The following is a 16,633-nucleotide window of genomic DNA, read 5'->3' as shown; positions in this document are numbered from 1 at the left end:
TCTTGGGGAGATCACAGAGGTGTACACTGCTAGGAAGTGGCACTGAGGTGCTTCCTGGGAAGTTCTGGGGAAAATCAGATATTTTTATGGGGATTTTTGGGGGGACTGACTTACTCATAGAGAAGATGGGAAGGGATATCTCCACCTCTTTCTTTATATGAATATTTTTAAAAGGCTTCCTATTTCTTGACTGTTGGTGCCATATGAAAAAAAAAAAATCGTTTATCACCTGCATACACAGATGTACGAGCAACTATGTGTTTAGGACACAGGGCAAAATTTGGCAGATTCAATGTTTACCTCTTTATTTTGCTGTACAAAAACATGCATAACTTTTTTGCTTTGTATTTCTTTTCCAGTTTCATCCCCACTCGCATAGAGTATCAGAGTCTTGAAATATCCCTGAAGAATTTTTCAAATGAAAAAAAAAGACATTATAAATAACTTCAATGAAAAGCTCTGTTTGTGAACTGGTGGTAAATCATGTATTTATTTAGCAGAAATGCATTCCATTTCTAATCAAAGAAAAGGTAACAGAAGAAAGTTAAGTGGAATTTAACATATTTTGCAAAAAACCGTAAAGTGATATTAAAGTGTGTTTCCCGTTACAAAGAAATGAATCAGTGGATGATCCACTGAAAGGAAAACCATGAAGTAAGACATTAGTAGCTTAAGCTTGATTTCTACAAAGTCTATAATAACATCAGAGGTTGTTCGAGCTACTAGACTTATTTAGGACTGAAATAATGGTGAGATTTCAGCAAAAAAATGTTACCTATAGGTCAGACTGAGCTGATGCACTGAGAGTGAATACACTTCACAGTGAGTTCTACTCTTTCCTAATAAGTCAGTGTCACAGCAGCTGTAGTGACATCTGCCAGGACATTATATGATTTGAGTGGTGCATCTGCAGGTGGCGGGACACTTCTCTCTCACCAGTGGATGGCTACAGCTAAACAACATTTTCAGATTTCTGCAGTTTCCAAAGAAATCTTGATGCCGGCAAGGATTGGCTGAAATACAAGAGAGAGAAACAAACCCATGAAATTTTAGTTGAAAACCAAGTCCTGGTCTGATACATCTGCATTTTCCAAAAATTCCCAATTTCAGGTCTATATAGTCTTGGTATGATTGCTCTGCTGTTAAAATTGCTTGATTATAGAAAAGGGAATGCAGGCAGAAAAGCAGTATCTTGCTCATCCCACCTACTTCTACACTTTGACTCGCTCCACATGGAAGTCTGCGGAACCCAGGGGCCTGTGCAGATCTTCATGTACATACAGATGTGTGAAGCCTGACAGTCTCTTCCTGCCCTTAGATGTAGATGTACATCAAGACATTTTGTTTTGAGCTTTCCAGAAGAGGGCAGCAGAAGATTGACGGTGTGATAATGCACCTATTGCTCAGGAGCAGCATAATTTACCCATAATCACAGGATGGTTGAGGTTGGAAGGGACCTCTGGAGGTCACCTAGTCCACCCCCCGCAATCAAGATTGTGCCTCTTCTGGTGGGATTTTTAACCATTGTTATTTCTAGGGGGAATGGAAATAGGCAGTTTCAGGATCTTTCCTCCAGATTAGCAAGAAGTAGCTATGAAAAAGTAAAACGCTACAAAGGAACAACATTACTATCTGAGGTAGTGCAATGTTTGCTGTAAGGAAGACAATACATTCACTTACTGCAAAGCCCTCTGTCACAGTGGCCAGGACAGTCTGCACATTTTGGTCCATTTCTGTAAGGTGTAGCTATTTGCATTGCATTATTTCCTCTGAAATTCGAAAGAAATACAACACAAAACAAGATCAAAGTGCAGCTCTGAGCCATTGACAGGAATTTATGCTATTTATCGCAATGAGAGAAATTCAGAAGTTTTTGGATAAAATCATTTTCATAAGAAGTTGTGTTTTAGTTTCAGATATTTGTAGAATACTAGGCCTTTGATTATAAATAGGAGGGACGATAAGGCTTGGAGAAATAAAATTAATCAATTATTTAAGCTTATATACTATTATCAGTTAAAAAAAGATCTTATGTGCTTCCTAGTTCTGCTTTTTCAATGGCTTTCAAGTGATGGTGGCTTACAAGCACATGACCTCAGCAGATGCCTTCTGACATTCAACTGTTTCAGATGTACTGTTTGCCTCTGTGAATATTCATTTGCTGTTTGCTTGCACTTTACATCTGACTTCCTTGTTTGTAGTCAAAGTTGTAGGATGACTCGTGCGTGATGCCTGATTCTGACAGAGGTGGAACTTTCTTTGTTCATAGGCTAAAATTTCCCTAATATCTGTTTCAATGTGAAACAAAATAAATTTTGCTACTCAACCCGATGTTAAAGCCACAATTCACATTGGTATTTTCAAAACTATAAATGGTTAAAATAAAACATAATCATTTTATCCTACACACGGCAAATAGACTGCGGGAGTTTTTGAAAATGTATCTAGAATTATTGCACCTTAAATGAGTGAAAAGGCAGTACGTACGGAGGACAGTATTGGCAAACATAAAAGTAGTTGAACTGGTTCTTAGGACAGTAGGCAACGGCACATCCAACCTGGTAGCTGCTGTACCATATTAGCTGTAGAAAAAACAAACAAACAAATCACGTTATTTCAGAGTCATGTTTTATTGAATTCTCATTAGGCAGGTCAGAAAATTGCAGGACCAGAATATAATTTTTTTTTTTTTAATCTATTTAGCTTTTAAGTTTACAGTTTAGCTGTGAGAAAAAATAAATATAAAAATGAGTTAACCACGTCCTCCAGTTTCCAAATGGCTTTGAACAGAGTTTCTATCAGGACAATAAAGTTTCAATTCAAATATTTTCATCATGGGTATTTTGCTCTGACTTTTCTTAATCAGATATTCCAATCCCTATATAGAAAATATTTATTTCTAAATTAAAGGCGTTGAATATTTTTTTTTCTACAGAATAATATTTTTCTTCTGGACAGCTTTTCCAAAATACTGGTTCAATTGCCTCAGAATTAGATGAAAAACAATTGGAATTTATCATTCATCTCTGGATCAGAGTGTGAATTATAGATAATGGTTTGATGAGAGTGATAATTTTTTTTCTGATTATAAATATCTCCCAGCTCACTGAAGTGTACTTGTGTAATTCCAGTACATCATTGGAGTTTGTTTCAATTCTCCATACCTGAGTATAGCTTGCGACATTGACATTTCTTGCGGTTGCTCCAAATCCATACTTGAAATTGGAGGACTGACTGTACCAGACTCGAATTGCTTCAGCCCACGTTCTTGGGTAAGACGAGAGTAATATATTCTCACCACAGGTGACACCTGAAGTAGAAGTAAGTGTATTGTGTTACTTAGGAGAGAAGCAAAATGTATGGTGTTTTTGTGTTTAATAATCCTCAAAAGATATTTTGCAATAGATTAAAACTTATCATTATTTCTAGTTCACATGCAGAGGGGTCATCTGCAATTTGCATTAACCCATCAGCTTAGGCTCGATATTTGTCATGTACCATTCAGGACTCTCTGTTCTCTTGGACTGACTTTCATCTCACACCTATTTGCCCATTTCTGAGCATTTCTGGCAGTTTTCTCACTCCACACCTGAAAGACACAAAGGAAGAAGTTTCCAGGTCACAGGTAGGTTAGTGCACACCATGAAGGAGAAGAAAACAAATGGGGAGTGACTGGGATGTTGTGCACTCAACAGAAAGCAGAGGAGTTGTGCCAATTTACACTACTGGGGCATGTGCATCACATTTCTTTAGCATTTAAAGCTTGCATAGCAGGTTATTCTGCACAGCATCACATAATCCTGATCGCCAGACAGTCCTGATTAATAAGACTTCTATAACTTACTGTTGCTTTCTTTTGCCTATGTGAGTTAACTTTGAAGGCTGCAGTGTGCTAAATGATATAAAACTAATTTTAAGCGCAGGTGCAGCTGAGATGTAGTGATAGACATCAGCTGGACTTTGAGAATGTGGAATGTTTGCAAGACTTAACCATAAAGCACTGACCAACTCATCTGCCCATGGGATGGGGATAACAAAGAATATCAGGGGTGAGAGGGATGGGCACAGTGATGGGCAAAGCAAGCTCATTTGAAGAAAAATGGTTATGCAAATCTAGGTCTGTTTTGCCCCTCTGACAGTGTGAGATTTAGAAGCATATTGTTGCTAGTGCTCCTCCTCCACCTTTGCATTACAAACTGTTTCCTTCAACCAAGGCGTGTGTTTCTCTTCTTCTAAGAGAGATGCTCATCTCACAGACCGAAGAGTGTTACCCATAATCTGAGAGCTACCACTGCATTTTTTACCTTATCCCTGGTTTAAATGCTTTCCCTGAAATGATTTGCAGTTGCTGTCTATTGCAATGAGGAAACATAAGGCAAGAACTTGTGATTCACTATATGGGCTATGTTAATGTAGGTTTGACAGCAATAAGCAGATATAATTGGGGCAAACCTGTGTTCATGATTCCTGCAGATAAATAACTCTAAGCATGGAACAGTTCCTGTGTTGCTTAATTGAGTTTTTCTAAGTGGAGAAACTAATACATGTTGGTTAGGAGAAAGGTTTCAAATAGCACTTGTGGCCCATCCTGAGACCTTTGCAATGATTTTACAAGTGCTTGCAGCATCATGATGTGCAAAATTAAGCATGAAGCCTGCAGAAACAAAGGGATTAAATTCTGATTTCTCCATCTCAGTCCCAGAGCACATTTCCTCCCCTCTCTGTTCACTGAGTGTGGGTTGTTTAGAAAGGTAAAAATCTTCTGATAATGATGTGGAAAGCAGGCTAGTTGGAATGCGTATCTTACCATCTTCAGCATGTTCCTGGCTGTGGGAATTACAGATCTCCGTATTTCATTGTGATGCTCAAGGATCTGTTTTTGGTTTTGATATTTAGAATAAGGAAAGGAGGAGGACATGTCCACTTGTTTATACTGAAAACCCTGGAAAACAATAACAGTGAATGTTCCAGTTAACAGAAGTTTAGTAAGCAAGATAAATTATGAGCTTCTTGCCAAAGTAAAGCTTCTTTCCTTTTTTTTTTTTTTTTCCTTTCTTCCTTCCATGATTTGAATGGCAGTTTTGACCCTAAATGAAATTTGTAGCTAGAAATTCTACCTTCAGATGCCTCCATGGAGAAAGCTTAGCTGTGGAACCAAATTTCAAGACTGGCTTTGACCTTTTGTGTGCACTAAAAAAGTCGCTAGCTCCTACCACTTGTAAGCTTTGGAAGTATGTGAAGTTGGATCAGAACTTAGTACTGTTTGCACACCATGTTCTGAAATACCTAAGGTCAAGAAAGCAATGAATGGCTTAGATTGTCTCTTACATAGTGACGTCAGGTCACAAATCCCAGCAGAGAGAAAGAGTTGTGATGCTTATCTTGGAGTTTTCAGACTAAAATATCCCTCAGGAAAGGATTCTTCCCACTTAGTGTCTGAAAATGAGACATCTCAGTTTAAGCTAGAGACCTTCACCCTCTGTGTCATTACCGGGCAGAGGTAGCTCATCCCACAAAGTCTAAACTCCTTTTTAGGACTGGAAGAACTGTTGTCTACAAGTACCTCTCATTCCCTTTGTCTGTAGATAGAGCCTGACAGAGACCTGGACAGCTGATGTTTTGATGAGTTCTGCCATTGGTGTGATGGTCTCTTTTCTAGGCGCTGGTTCATCTTATTTAATTTTAGATGCGTATACCATAGATATAAATATCTAAAAGTCATCTCAATTTATCTTTATGGTCAATAAGAAAAGCATAAAATGACAGAGACTAAATTTTGAAATGTCCAAGTAATATGGATGAATCCCACTGCTTTGCCTTCAGAGCTCAATTCTGGATTTTAAAGGCTGCAGTCAGTGGCCTGAAATGGCACCTGATGCCATTTGAAATGTCCAGAGAACACTACCTCATCTCAGACTGTTGCTCCAGAAACGTATAGCTGTTTGTACAGCTATCCATGACAGCTTAGACACTCTGGAGAGTAAAGCTGCACTAAGACATTTCTCTTCGGGCAACTGAATCTACCCCAAGAGGTTGTACATCTTGTTTAACTAATGACATTTACAGTGGTAGAAATAACATCTCAGCCGGTAAGTACAGGCTGCTGCTATACTCAGGTAAAGAAAAAAAGCAACTTAGGGCATAGTTCTCTGAAGATTTGTTGAAGAAATAGATGATTAGCATCCCTCAAGTACTTTTCTTTTTTTTTTCATTCATTATTAAGCAGATATTGATAAATCACTCACATTCAAATATCTTCATAGTAGATATCTACATCTACAAGATTAATCTTTTCTAAAGAGAGGTGAAGACTAGATTTCTAATACTCAGCTAAACTATTTTAGAATAGCATCAGTTCGTATTTTTTAGGAAAATGTATTTTAAAAATTATTCTTGTGAAGACAATAATATTTTGATAGGTGGAAGAAATATTTTAGTACAAAAATCTGAGAAAACAAAGAGTTCATCTTCATTGTGGAAAGAATGTGTTTATAATTTCAACCTTGAATTGTAAAGCTCTAGAGATCACTAGACTAGATTATGCCACCTCAGATATTTATACGATGTGCTCAGATATGGCTCTTTGAATAGATAAATGCTCCTACCTGTCCATCAATTTGGTGTAGCAAAGCAGCCAGGAAAATGATTGCAGTTAGTAGATCCATTTCTACAGAGAAAAAACAAACAAGAAAATCCCTTAATCTCTGTTGCATAAAGTTTGTGGTGTAATGTGGTGTGTGAGTAAGATACAAAACTGTTGCAAAGTCAAGCCTGCCACACACAAGATTATTTTAGTTGCTACCTAGTACAGCTGGATGTACTGAAACTGTGCAAATGAGTGTATGATCATACATGACGACCTCTATGTAGTGCAGAGAGAAGACTCCACCTTGCATTGAAGAACGGATCATTAAGTAACATAAAAGCTGCATGTATTTTGTAACAGAAGGATCAACCCCCTCTTGACTTCTTTATTCAACATATCTTGAATTTGCAGCATTGCCTTCATCTTTGCTTCTTTGTATAAAAAAAAAATAAAGCCCACTAATGTGTTCAGTAGGGTCACATCAGTGTCCTGCTTAAGCAAGCATCATCTGTACTGGGCATTGGTATTCTGGAGTGGAACAATGGGCACATCAATAGTTGTCTCCATCTCTTTCTTGCTCCCCGTTTCCTCATTAAATCAGCATCATAATGGCTCAAGCTCATCCTCATGTTACATCTGACACCTAACAAACAAAACCTTCAGGAAACACTTTTGGCTATTGCCCTCTGGCTGCTAAGATACCTTATAGAAGCAAATAACACAGTATGTACACAGACAGTCTTAAGCCTACTCATACTCATGGCATATTTTTCTTTACACACCAGAACAAGCAAAGCTTATATATCTTTGTATTTTTGAGGATATATAGGAAATCATGACTTTTTGGTAGGTAAGAGTAAAGGTGTGGCAAAATCCCGAGAAAGAGTAACTTTGATCTCAAAAGGTTACCTTAAAACAGACTGAAGCAATCAAGGAAAACTGATGTAATAAAAACTGTCAAACACAATGAACCGTAGAGCTAGCCCCTGAGAAAAATCCACAACATGAGCAACACAGGTCAGTGGTAGAGATCTAGGAAAACCTGCTTGACAGGGAAACTATTGTGATAACACCTGTTAAAACCATAAATATACAATGAAAATATAAACAATCCACCATCTCTGCTAAATGATTAAATAAACATGTTGATGTTAAATGAGAAGAATGAGTTAAGAAAGTCTGCAGAGAGTTTTTCCTTCTGGCAGGAACTGAAGGAGGGATTCACATCTCTAAGAATTAACAGCAAGTTACCAGGGTCCTGGAAAAACATTTCATTCTTCTTTCACTGAGTAGAATATTTGTTGTTCCTGGAATGATGAATTGGAAGACAAGGCATTTATAGCATTATTTATATCCTGTTCATTGTTTAACACCTGAAATTGTCTTTTTTGTTTTTCATCTGATCTCCCTTTTATTTATGTTGGGTTTATGTTACTGAAGTCAGTGGATTTACTTGCTATCTAGTTCTGTCTGACTGAGAGCCTACATCTGTGGTGTCAGAAATTGCTGCTTATTATAAGGAAAATAATGATAATAACAAAAAAAATAATGAGGGAGGTCCAGAAAGAGTGTTAGTTTTCTTTTCAGAAGCTTTGGTGTGACTCTTCTATCTACAAATAGTGCAGCAGCCCCGATACTTACTGAGGAGCAAGTTCTATACAATGTGATCTCTCACTGGGTACAAGAAGGTCCACCTATAACCCTTGTTTGGAGCTAAATTTCCAATCTAAATTCAACCCTGAACAGAAGGCCTGGGAAAGTCCTGCCTGAACACTGGAAAACACAAAGTTTTAAAAAAATCTTTGTTTGTGAGACCCCTTTTATGTTCACAACTTGTGAGTATTCCATACCAGTCTGTGGTAGGAGTATTCCAACATATGTGTCAGAGGGTATAACATCGTGGTAAAGGGGTTGATGTAATGATGCTCTCGCCAAAATTTAGCTTTGAAGTTGAGAGTGACTTCCTTTGAATTTAGATGCTAATAACTACAGGCATTGCTAGAAATAGTCAACATTTTTACAACACAAGATAAACTTTCCACTAAGACTGGAGGATAATCAATCAGAGAACATAAATATACCATGTGACTTTTACACACAGCCAAAAGATCTTAGGGCTAATATTCACAGTAAAGTGTTCATGAACAAATGTAAGACATGAGTCCATATATCAGAAGAAGGTAATCAAGCCACTGTTGGAACAAGGTAAGATCTTTATTTTTTTAAATGCCAGCTATGCAGAGTTTCAACTTGCCTCTAAGGAAATTAAAACAAAGAAGAAAACCGAAAACACTTGCATGGTAGCAATGCAAGATTAAGTTACTATATGCAATGTGCTGTATTCTTTCACGAGCTCACAAAATAGTGAGCTTGGTGTATCCATTACCAAACTGGTACTAACAAAAATGGTAGCACAGCACTGCCATGTAGAGATGTGAGTTTGAATCCAATGGGACTCATAGTTACATTATGGTAGCATTGTGCCTGGGCTAAGAAATCTTACTTCTTAGGAAGTCTATTCAGCCAATGAAAACACCAAGAGAACGTGATCTGTTGACTATAACGCTCCTGGTACTAGACAGGATGCGGCTAGATTCATCATTTACTTCAGTACTGTATTCTGTTGCATGATATAAATCAACAAGACATTTTCTATCACAACAACAATTTCATGTCACTCAGATATTCAGTCTTCAGCTTGTTTTCCCATGATTGCATAAGAAAATCACTTGCATGAGGTAGAGGCAGGGATCTCACTGACATTAATGAAGAATAAATTCTTAAATTGAAGGAATAGCTTTGGCCACTGATGACTTGCCCTTACATGCAGAAATAAGATCTTTCTGAAACTTCTCTGCTAAGTGCTGCAACTGGAAACATAAAACATTCCTAGCTCCAGGATTAAACTTAATTAAAATACTACTGCACATCTTCTATTGTCAGATTGTACCATAAATCTGTCCCTTGGAATAAATGTATTTGGCTTTACTTTAAAAGTCAAAAGATACAGTTCTCAGATACCATTATCCTTCCCTGTCAATAGTACTCATTCCGCGATATCGCTTCTATGCTTCTAAAGAAACAAATGCTAGCAATGCACTTTTAGGTAGCTCTGCTTGAAAACTGGACATTTCATGCAAATTTGATCAAATGTTAAAAAAAAAAAATCTTTATCTAAAAAGCTAGAAATAAAGTTCAATTTGAAAAATATAGTCCAGACTTTTTGTGTTTAGTCCTGGTGCTTCACTCCTCAGCAAAGCCTTTTTCCTGCCAGCTGATAAAGCTTTCAGGTAATAGCAGGTTTAAAAGTTCATAAAAGTGGGAATATTTGTCTTTTCAGTTCCTTTGATAAGTTCTACCTTCTCTAAGTTATTTTCTTTAACTTTCATTTTGTAAAGAAATTTTCATTCTGCATTAAGAAAATACAATCAGTGTACCGCATGCTATAAGATTGAATAGACATTTTAATAGCATTTATACCTGAAAGCTTGGACAGATAGTTAACATTTCTAGATGGCAAAATTATGAGTTCAGCTGTATTAGTATGTCCCAATACTCCAGTGAAATCAATTCAACATGAAACTAATGAAAATGACATTAGAAAGCCTTTCCCATGATTGACCACCCTCTACAAAGTGGATACATTTATGTTCACATTTGAAGAATTAAGCGAGTCAGTGTTACATTTTGATCTAAAGAAATATGGGAATTAGACTTCACTGAAGCCACTTCTCACCAATACAGGTGGAAAGTGTGCTTTCTAAGCAGAATTTGTTATTTATTTTTAAATTTTTTCCTCTGGGATTATTATAAGCAGACATTTTCTGTTAATTATCACACTTGATGCAACTTAGATATTAACTACATTAGCCTTTGTAGCACAGTGCCCAACCAATACTGATCAAGTGATCCTATGGATGAAATCTCTAATACTGAAATAAAATTCTGCATACATTACCTTTGTCCAGCCAGAATCCTTCTGTATCTTAGGAACAGTGGTAGGAATGAGAGGCTCTCCTCACTCTAGGCTTGCATATATATGTGTGTTCTCCTCTATATCTTTGTCAATATTTATTGCTCATAAATGACATCAGCCTTGGGGCTGCACATTTTAGAAGAAAGGACTTTTCTTAAGGAACAGGTGACTGGAAATGAACCAATCCATCTACATTGTTCTGGCATTTTTTGCTTATCTCCAGGGCAAGGAGAGACACTAAAAAGCCTGTCCTTTAGCAGGACTTAGACTTTGCCAAAATACTTGTAGTCTGATCAGCACACTGCAGTGTTGATGTTGTGTTAACAAAAGGAAAGATCAGGTTTAGAGATGGTTGCTTTGCTATTGTCTTCTCTGGCTCTGGTAAAAGAGTGAAATAAACATTTTGAGGCAGAGACATAAGTCAACAACTCACTTCATAGCCATGCACAGAATGACCTGCACAATGGGCAATACAGCGGTGTCTTCTTCCAAGTGGTTCCTGAACTTGCATTTGCTAAATAAAATTTATATTGTATTAACTCACTGAAGCCAAGAGGCTATGTCATTAGGCATTATTATACATACGATTCACCCCATGTGTCACTGAAGAGTAACCTCCTTGCAGAATGGTTACAGGCATGTACATCTTCCCCTCTCAGTCTGAAGTGATCTGTGGCACATGTTTGCTTTTTTACTCCAGTGCAGCATCACTCAGCTCACCTTTCCTTTTTGCGGAATTTATTTATATGGTAATATGATTTATAAGGTAATATCGCAAAGTCAGCTTCCACAGGTCCTCAATGCTCAACTGCTCTACTTAAACACAACCTGTCTTCTTCCTTCCATGCTACCTGTTGTCTTTCAAAAGTCAGAAAGTATTTGCACGTCTCCTCATTCTTTCCTTGCAGTTGCCTTCTTCATTGCTGCCTTCGTTGTGATGCTTTTCACACTGAGCACCATTTTCATTATGCTGAGTTGAAGTTACTGTCCATACAACTTAAAATTGTTTCATTTTTTTCCCATTTTCTGCTGTATTTCTGTAGCTATAAGCTGTTGCCAGCATTTTAATATTGTATTATAATTCCTTTCTAACATAGCTGCTTTTTTTTCTTTATTTGTATAGCGGGCAGCACTACGGGAAGTCGCGTGTGATAAGGTCTTCCACATCCTTCCATGTCCTGAGATAAGGGTAAGAATGCTTTTTTTTTTAATCTGAAGTACTTGTGACAACTTTGATGAGACCGGGGTTATCACCATAGTGTCTACCATAGTTATTAGGACTGCACCTCTCTTAGCTATGAGGGGAGACAGTTTAGCACCTCCAGATACTCAATATCCTGGGACATAGTTCCATCATTTTACCCAATCCACTGTACTCAGTAATTTTTGTTAATTTGCTACAGTCACCTGAGCTTTATTTGTATTGTTAAAATGAAATAATACTACTGCAAGCATTTATTTAAAGCGTGCCACACCTGTTTAAACAGTGAAATTCATTTGTTCTATAAAGAATGTCTGTCAGATATGCTACAATTCATGGACTATGGGTAAAATAATTGGGAAGAAAACAAAGATTAATAAGACTGACGTCCGGAGCCACAGTACAAGAGCAATTTAGCATATCAATTCCCTTTTCCTCATGTGGATTCCCTGAAGGGGTGGAGTAATTTAAATTAAAAAAAAAAATCCCATGGGCTTCTGCAAAAGCATGTATTTCTTTAAAGAGAAATCTATGTAAAGTGCTTAAAAAAAAAAATCTTCTTGAGATTTGACTGTGGAAATTCTTCTTCCAATCCTTAAGTATACCTGAACTACAAAATCTGATTTGAGGTCAAGCAATGAAGGCAAAATTCCAGTTTCTTCAATTCTTCAGTTACACTGCAGTTAACAACTTCGCTAGTGACTTTAATTAAAATCCATGCTGATCTGTGTGCTTCAGGCTTTGCATAGGTCTTTTTCTTAACTGTACAAAACACCTTGCAGACCTCATCCTTTTAACTAACTTTGTCTTGCAAAAAAAGAACATTATTAATTTCTAGCACACAACTCACCTTCCACTCCAGGTGCAGGTTAAAATTATCATTAGGGAGATAACCAACAGGGTAATAATTTGAATAGTTACTGTCAGATGGGGGTAAATGACACACAGAAAAGAAAAAGCTAGCCCAGGCAAAGGCAAGGCACACAAACACAGAAGCTACGAGTCTCTTTGAAGGCTGTTGGATTACCAAGGGTTTGAGATGCTGGGCATAGGTGACTTCCAAATTATAAATTTTGTCTACAGCACCATAATAATACCACAGCATTGTTTTTGAACTTATGCTTATAAATATCTCAAGGGTAGGTTTCAAGAGGATGGGAGTAGACTATTTTCAGTGGTGCCCAATGATAGGATGAGGGGAAACGGGCACAAACTGAAACACAGGAGGTTCCATCTGAATATGAAGAGAAACTTCCTTACTCTGAGAGTGCCAGAGCCTGGACCAGGCTGCCCAGAGAGGCTGTGGAGTCTCCTTCTCTGGAGACATTCAAACCCACCTGGACACATTCCTGTGTGATCTGCTCTGGTGAACCTGCTCTAGCAGGTGGGTTGGACTGGATGATCTCCAGAGGTCACTTCCAACCCTAACCACGCTGTGATTCTGTGATTCTGTGAGATGTAGGAGGGATGTGTTGAGCCAGCAGATAGAGCAAATCCAAACTCCTCAGAGAAACACAATGTCTGTCCTCAGTCTCTGGAGAGCAAAGCTCCTCATCATGGCTTTTCTCCACAGTCTTTCAGTCCAAGCAGATGTACCAATCAGATTGTTGCCCACTGTGGCACAGCTGCAGTCTTTAAGGGTTGAAATTTGCTTTCACTTTACAAAGGAGACATTTCAGGCGCTGTTGCCTACAGGTGTTTTTTCAGTTCCACTGTTGGACGCAGACCTGCAGGTTGGCAATGAGGCTGCTCCTCGTTCACTGGGCTGCATTGACTTGTCTGGCTGAGTTTAAGGCTCTGATGAACACGGCTTAATCAGATCTGCAGTGCTGATAGATGAGTAGCAGCTGGGAAAGACACAAACCATCACCTACAAGCTAGATTTGGAATGGGACTTCTTCTCAATCCTGAGATTATTTTGGTCCTGTCCTTCTAGTGGCTGCTACTGAGCTTTGTGTTAGGTTGGTGCAAAAGTAATTGCGGTTTTTGCATTGTTGAAATTTGCCATTTGATATTGGAATACATTCTTAAATAAACATGGTTGTGTTATACATAATTTTAATGCACTTTTCTCACTTTGTGTGGTTTTTTTTGTTACTGACTTATTACTTGCTCTTTATTTTATATTTATTTTAGACTATGGAAATAATGTTAGACAAAAAGTAAAGTCAAGCGATTTTCTTATTCGAGTTCAAAATGGGTCGTAAAGCAGTGAAGACAACCCGAAACATTAACAACACATTTGGCCCAGGAACTGCTAATGAACGTACAGTGCGGTGGTGGTTCAAGAAGTTTCACAAAAGAGACGAGAGCCTTGAAGATGAGGAGCATAGTGACCAGCCATCGGGAGTTGACAACAACTGAGAGCAGACATATGGTGTGAATTTTGGGGTTGTCCTGTGTAGGGACGGGAGTTGGACTCGATGATCCTTGTGGGTCCCTTCCAACTCAGGACATTCTATGAACTACCCACTTCTGCCATAGACAAATCCTCTCATAAACAGATTTAATAGGTAAATATGTTTGTATATAGCCTACAAAATAGGAAGGAGTTTCCTGATCTCTTGACTTGAAGTGAAAAGAGAAATTTTTAACTTCTCGGGACTTGTAAACAGGAGTTCATTACTCTCACATTCTTCCTTAGAGAGATCAGCACCCTAGAAGCAGAGCACAAGAGAGGAAAACATAGAAAGCAGTGGCATGTTTGTTTGTTTGTTTGGTTTGTTTTTGTGGGTTTTTTTTCTTCCCCCAAGAATAGAGGTCATCTTGGAAATCAATAAAATAAGACTTAAAATTGTCAGCATAATCATTTTAGTTACTCCCACTACCCTCAAGGACTAGCCAGGTTAAATCCTTTAATTTCCCATACAATTTTGATTTATTTGACAGAACATATTTTCTAAAGTACTAGTCTGGTCCTTAATTAAAATAATATTTTTTAAAAAGAATTATGGCTTCACAACTGAATTCAGAAACTTATAATAAACCCAGCATAATGTTACTTAAAAAAATTGTTAATAAATACCATTTCTTTTTTTAAATGGACAAATATTATTCTACCTTATTTGGCTAATCTATCACTTCTTATAATCACCACATTAAGAAATCCCACTGAGCATGTGTTAATTTGCTAGTTTTATTGAATAAACACTTGACCACCAGATTTGAAGTGAGATTCTATTCCCTTGGGTTGGCTGACAAGAAGCGAAGCATCTACTTGAGACTCATTGCCCAGACTCTCAGCTGTCAGTGGACAAGGCAGATGTAACCAGAAGGTGGTTCTTCCCATTGGAAGTCAGGGACCTCAGACAAATGGGCTGAATTAAGAGTATTTGAAGTAGGAGCTAAGCATACTGACAAGTGTGGAATAATGGAATAATTTAAGAAATTGTCAACCAGAAAATCTGATAGGCCTATTCCCTCCTTTCTGCCCCTAGAACAGGGTCTGTTATAAATAGGCTGGGACTGACGCAAGTTTTTCTATGTGATTCTTAAAAGTTTTCAGCAAGGAGAATTCATGGTTTCCTTGGGTGATAAACTTCATTCTTTTCTAGTCTTACCATTTGAAAACCGTTTTGAAAATCTATTGTATGAAATTTGCTAAAGAAAGTTTTTTGAGGAAGTCATTTGCATGAAGTCTAAAATGGATTAGAACATTATTTAATTACTAAAATCATACAATTTTCATATCAAAGCTCAATATATGCATGTATTCATTGTCTTTTCAATCTTTTCTATTGAAGTGTGGCAAAATTGAGCAATGTATAAATGTAGCCTTGCTCATTTTTAACTGTATACAGATTGGCACTTCAGCTACAGTTTAGATCTAGTAACTAATTAGAAACACTTTCTAAATCTATACTGTGGGATATCAAGGGTCTGCTTTCAGAAAAGAAATCTGGGGTAAAATTCATTCCAGCTCCTGGGACAACTCAATCATGAAAGTACTTGCATTTGAGCTAGACTTTTTCATCTCTCTTTCTTATAAATATCTTGAACACTGCTTTTCAATTCATCTTTAGGAAACAATATCTTTAATGTATTTAAAGTGTTAGATTAGGATTAGAGAAACTATCAGATACAGGACAATGAGACACATAAACTACATCCCTTCAGTCATATATCTCCCAGAAAACAAACAAACTAATGTCTGTTTTAAGTGAATGTTAACAACAATACGGGAGGATACAAAGAAAGTGGACACAGAAGACTTCTGCATGGAAACCTCATGTGGAACAACACTTTTTTTCAGATACATCTTCCTTTGTGAGAGTCTTGTCTAACCAAATAAAACATAGCTATGCCCAATTGATGTTTTAGAACAAACCTGTTATTTGAAATAAATCTGGCCAACAGGAAATAAAGTAAGGAAACAACAACAATATTTCTCAGAATCCAGATTCACTTTGGATGTAGATGATTTACTGAATGAACTATTTTTGAAAAAAAAAAAAGGAAATGGAAAATACATCCCTTTACTTTCAACTAATAGTGAAAGACACAAAGCAATACAGACTCCAAATTATAATAAATATGTCAAATATAATGGCGATCTGGAGACATTTGTTTCTAACTCATGGATAAAAATGGTTTTAAAAGCTCAGCTTCAGTTTACATTGGTTAATGACTTCAGCCATAGCTACCTCTGACTAAAACAGGCTATACAAACAATTGAAGTTTTTCATGCATGCCTTTCTTATTTGCTACATGTATTTGCTGGGAAAAGGTGTTTCTCTAAACTAACTATAGTGACGACAATGTAGGATGGATTCTTTAAAAAAATGTCAGCCCTAAATTCTTTCCATATGTAAGCATTATAACCTTCCCATACACTTGAAGTAGGAGTGTACCAAATACTCATTGTAGATGG

General features: G+C 37.3%; 1 protein-coding gene across 1 annotated transcript in view; it reads right to left on the bottom strand.

The window, feature by feature from the left end:
• Positions 1–885: 885 nt before the first annotated feature.
• The window catches only part of LOC135987200 (cysteine-rich venom protein pseudechetoxin-like), a 54,173-nt gene continuing 38,425 nt past the window's right edge, over positions 886–16,633 (bottom strand). Inside the window, 1 exon segment of the mRNA XM_065631951.1 lies at positions 886–1,013. Coding sequence (XP_065488023.1) covers positions 886–1,013 — 128 coding nt within the window.

This window comes from Caloenas nicobarica, chromosome 3 (genome assembly GCF_036013445.1).
Source record: "Caloenas nicobarica isolate bCalNic1 chromosome 3, bCalNic1.hap1, whole genome shotgun sequence".
Taxonomy (NCBI): Eukaryota; Metazoa; Chordata; class Aves; order Columbiformes; family Columbidae; genus Caloenas; species Caloenas nicobarica.
Note: the sequence above shows the minus strand (reverse complement) of the source record. Positions and strands in the feature narration are given on the sequence as shown.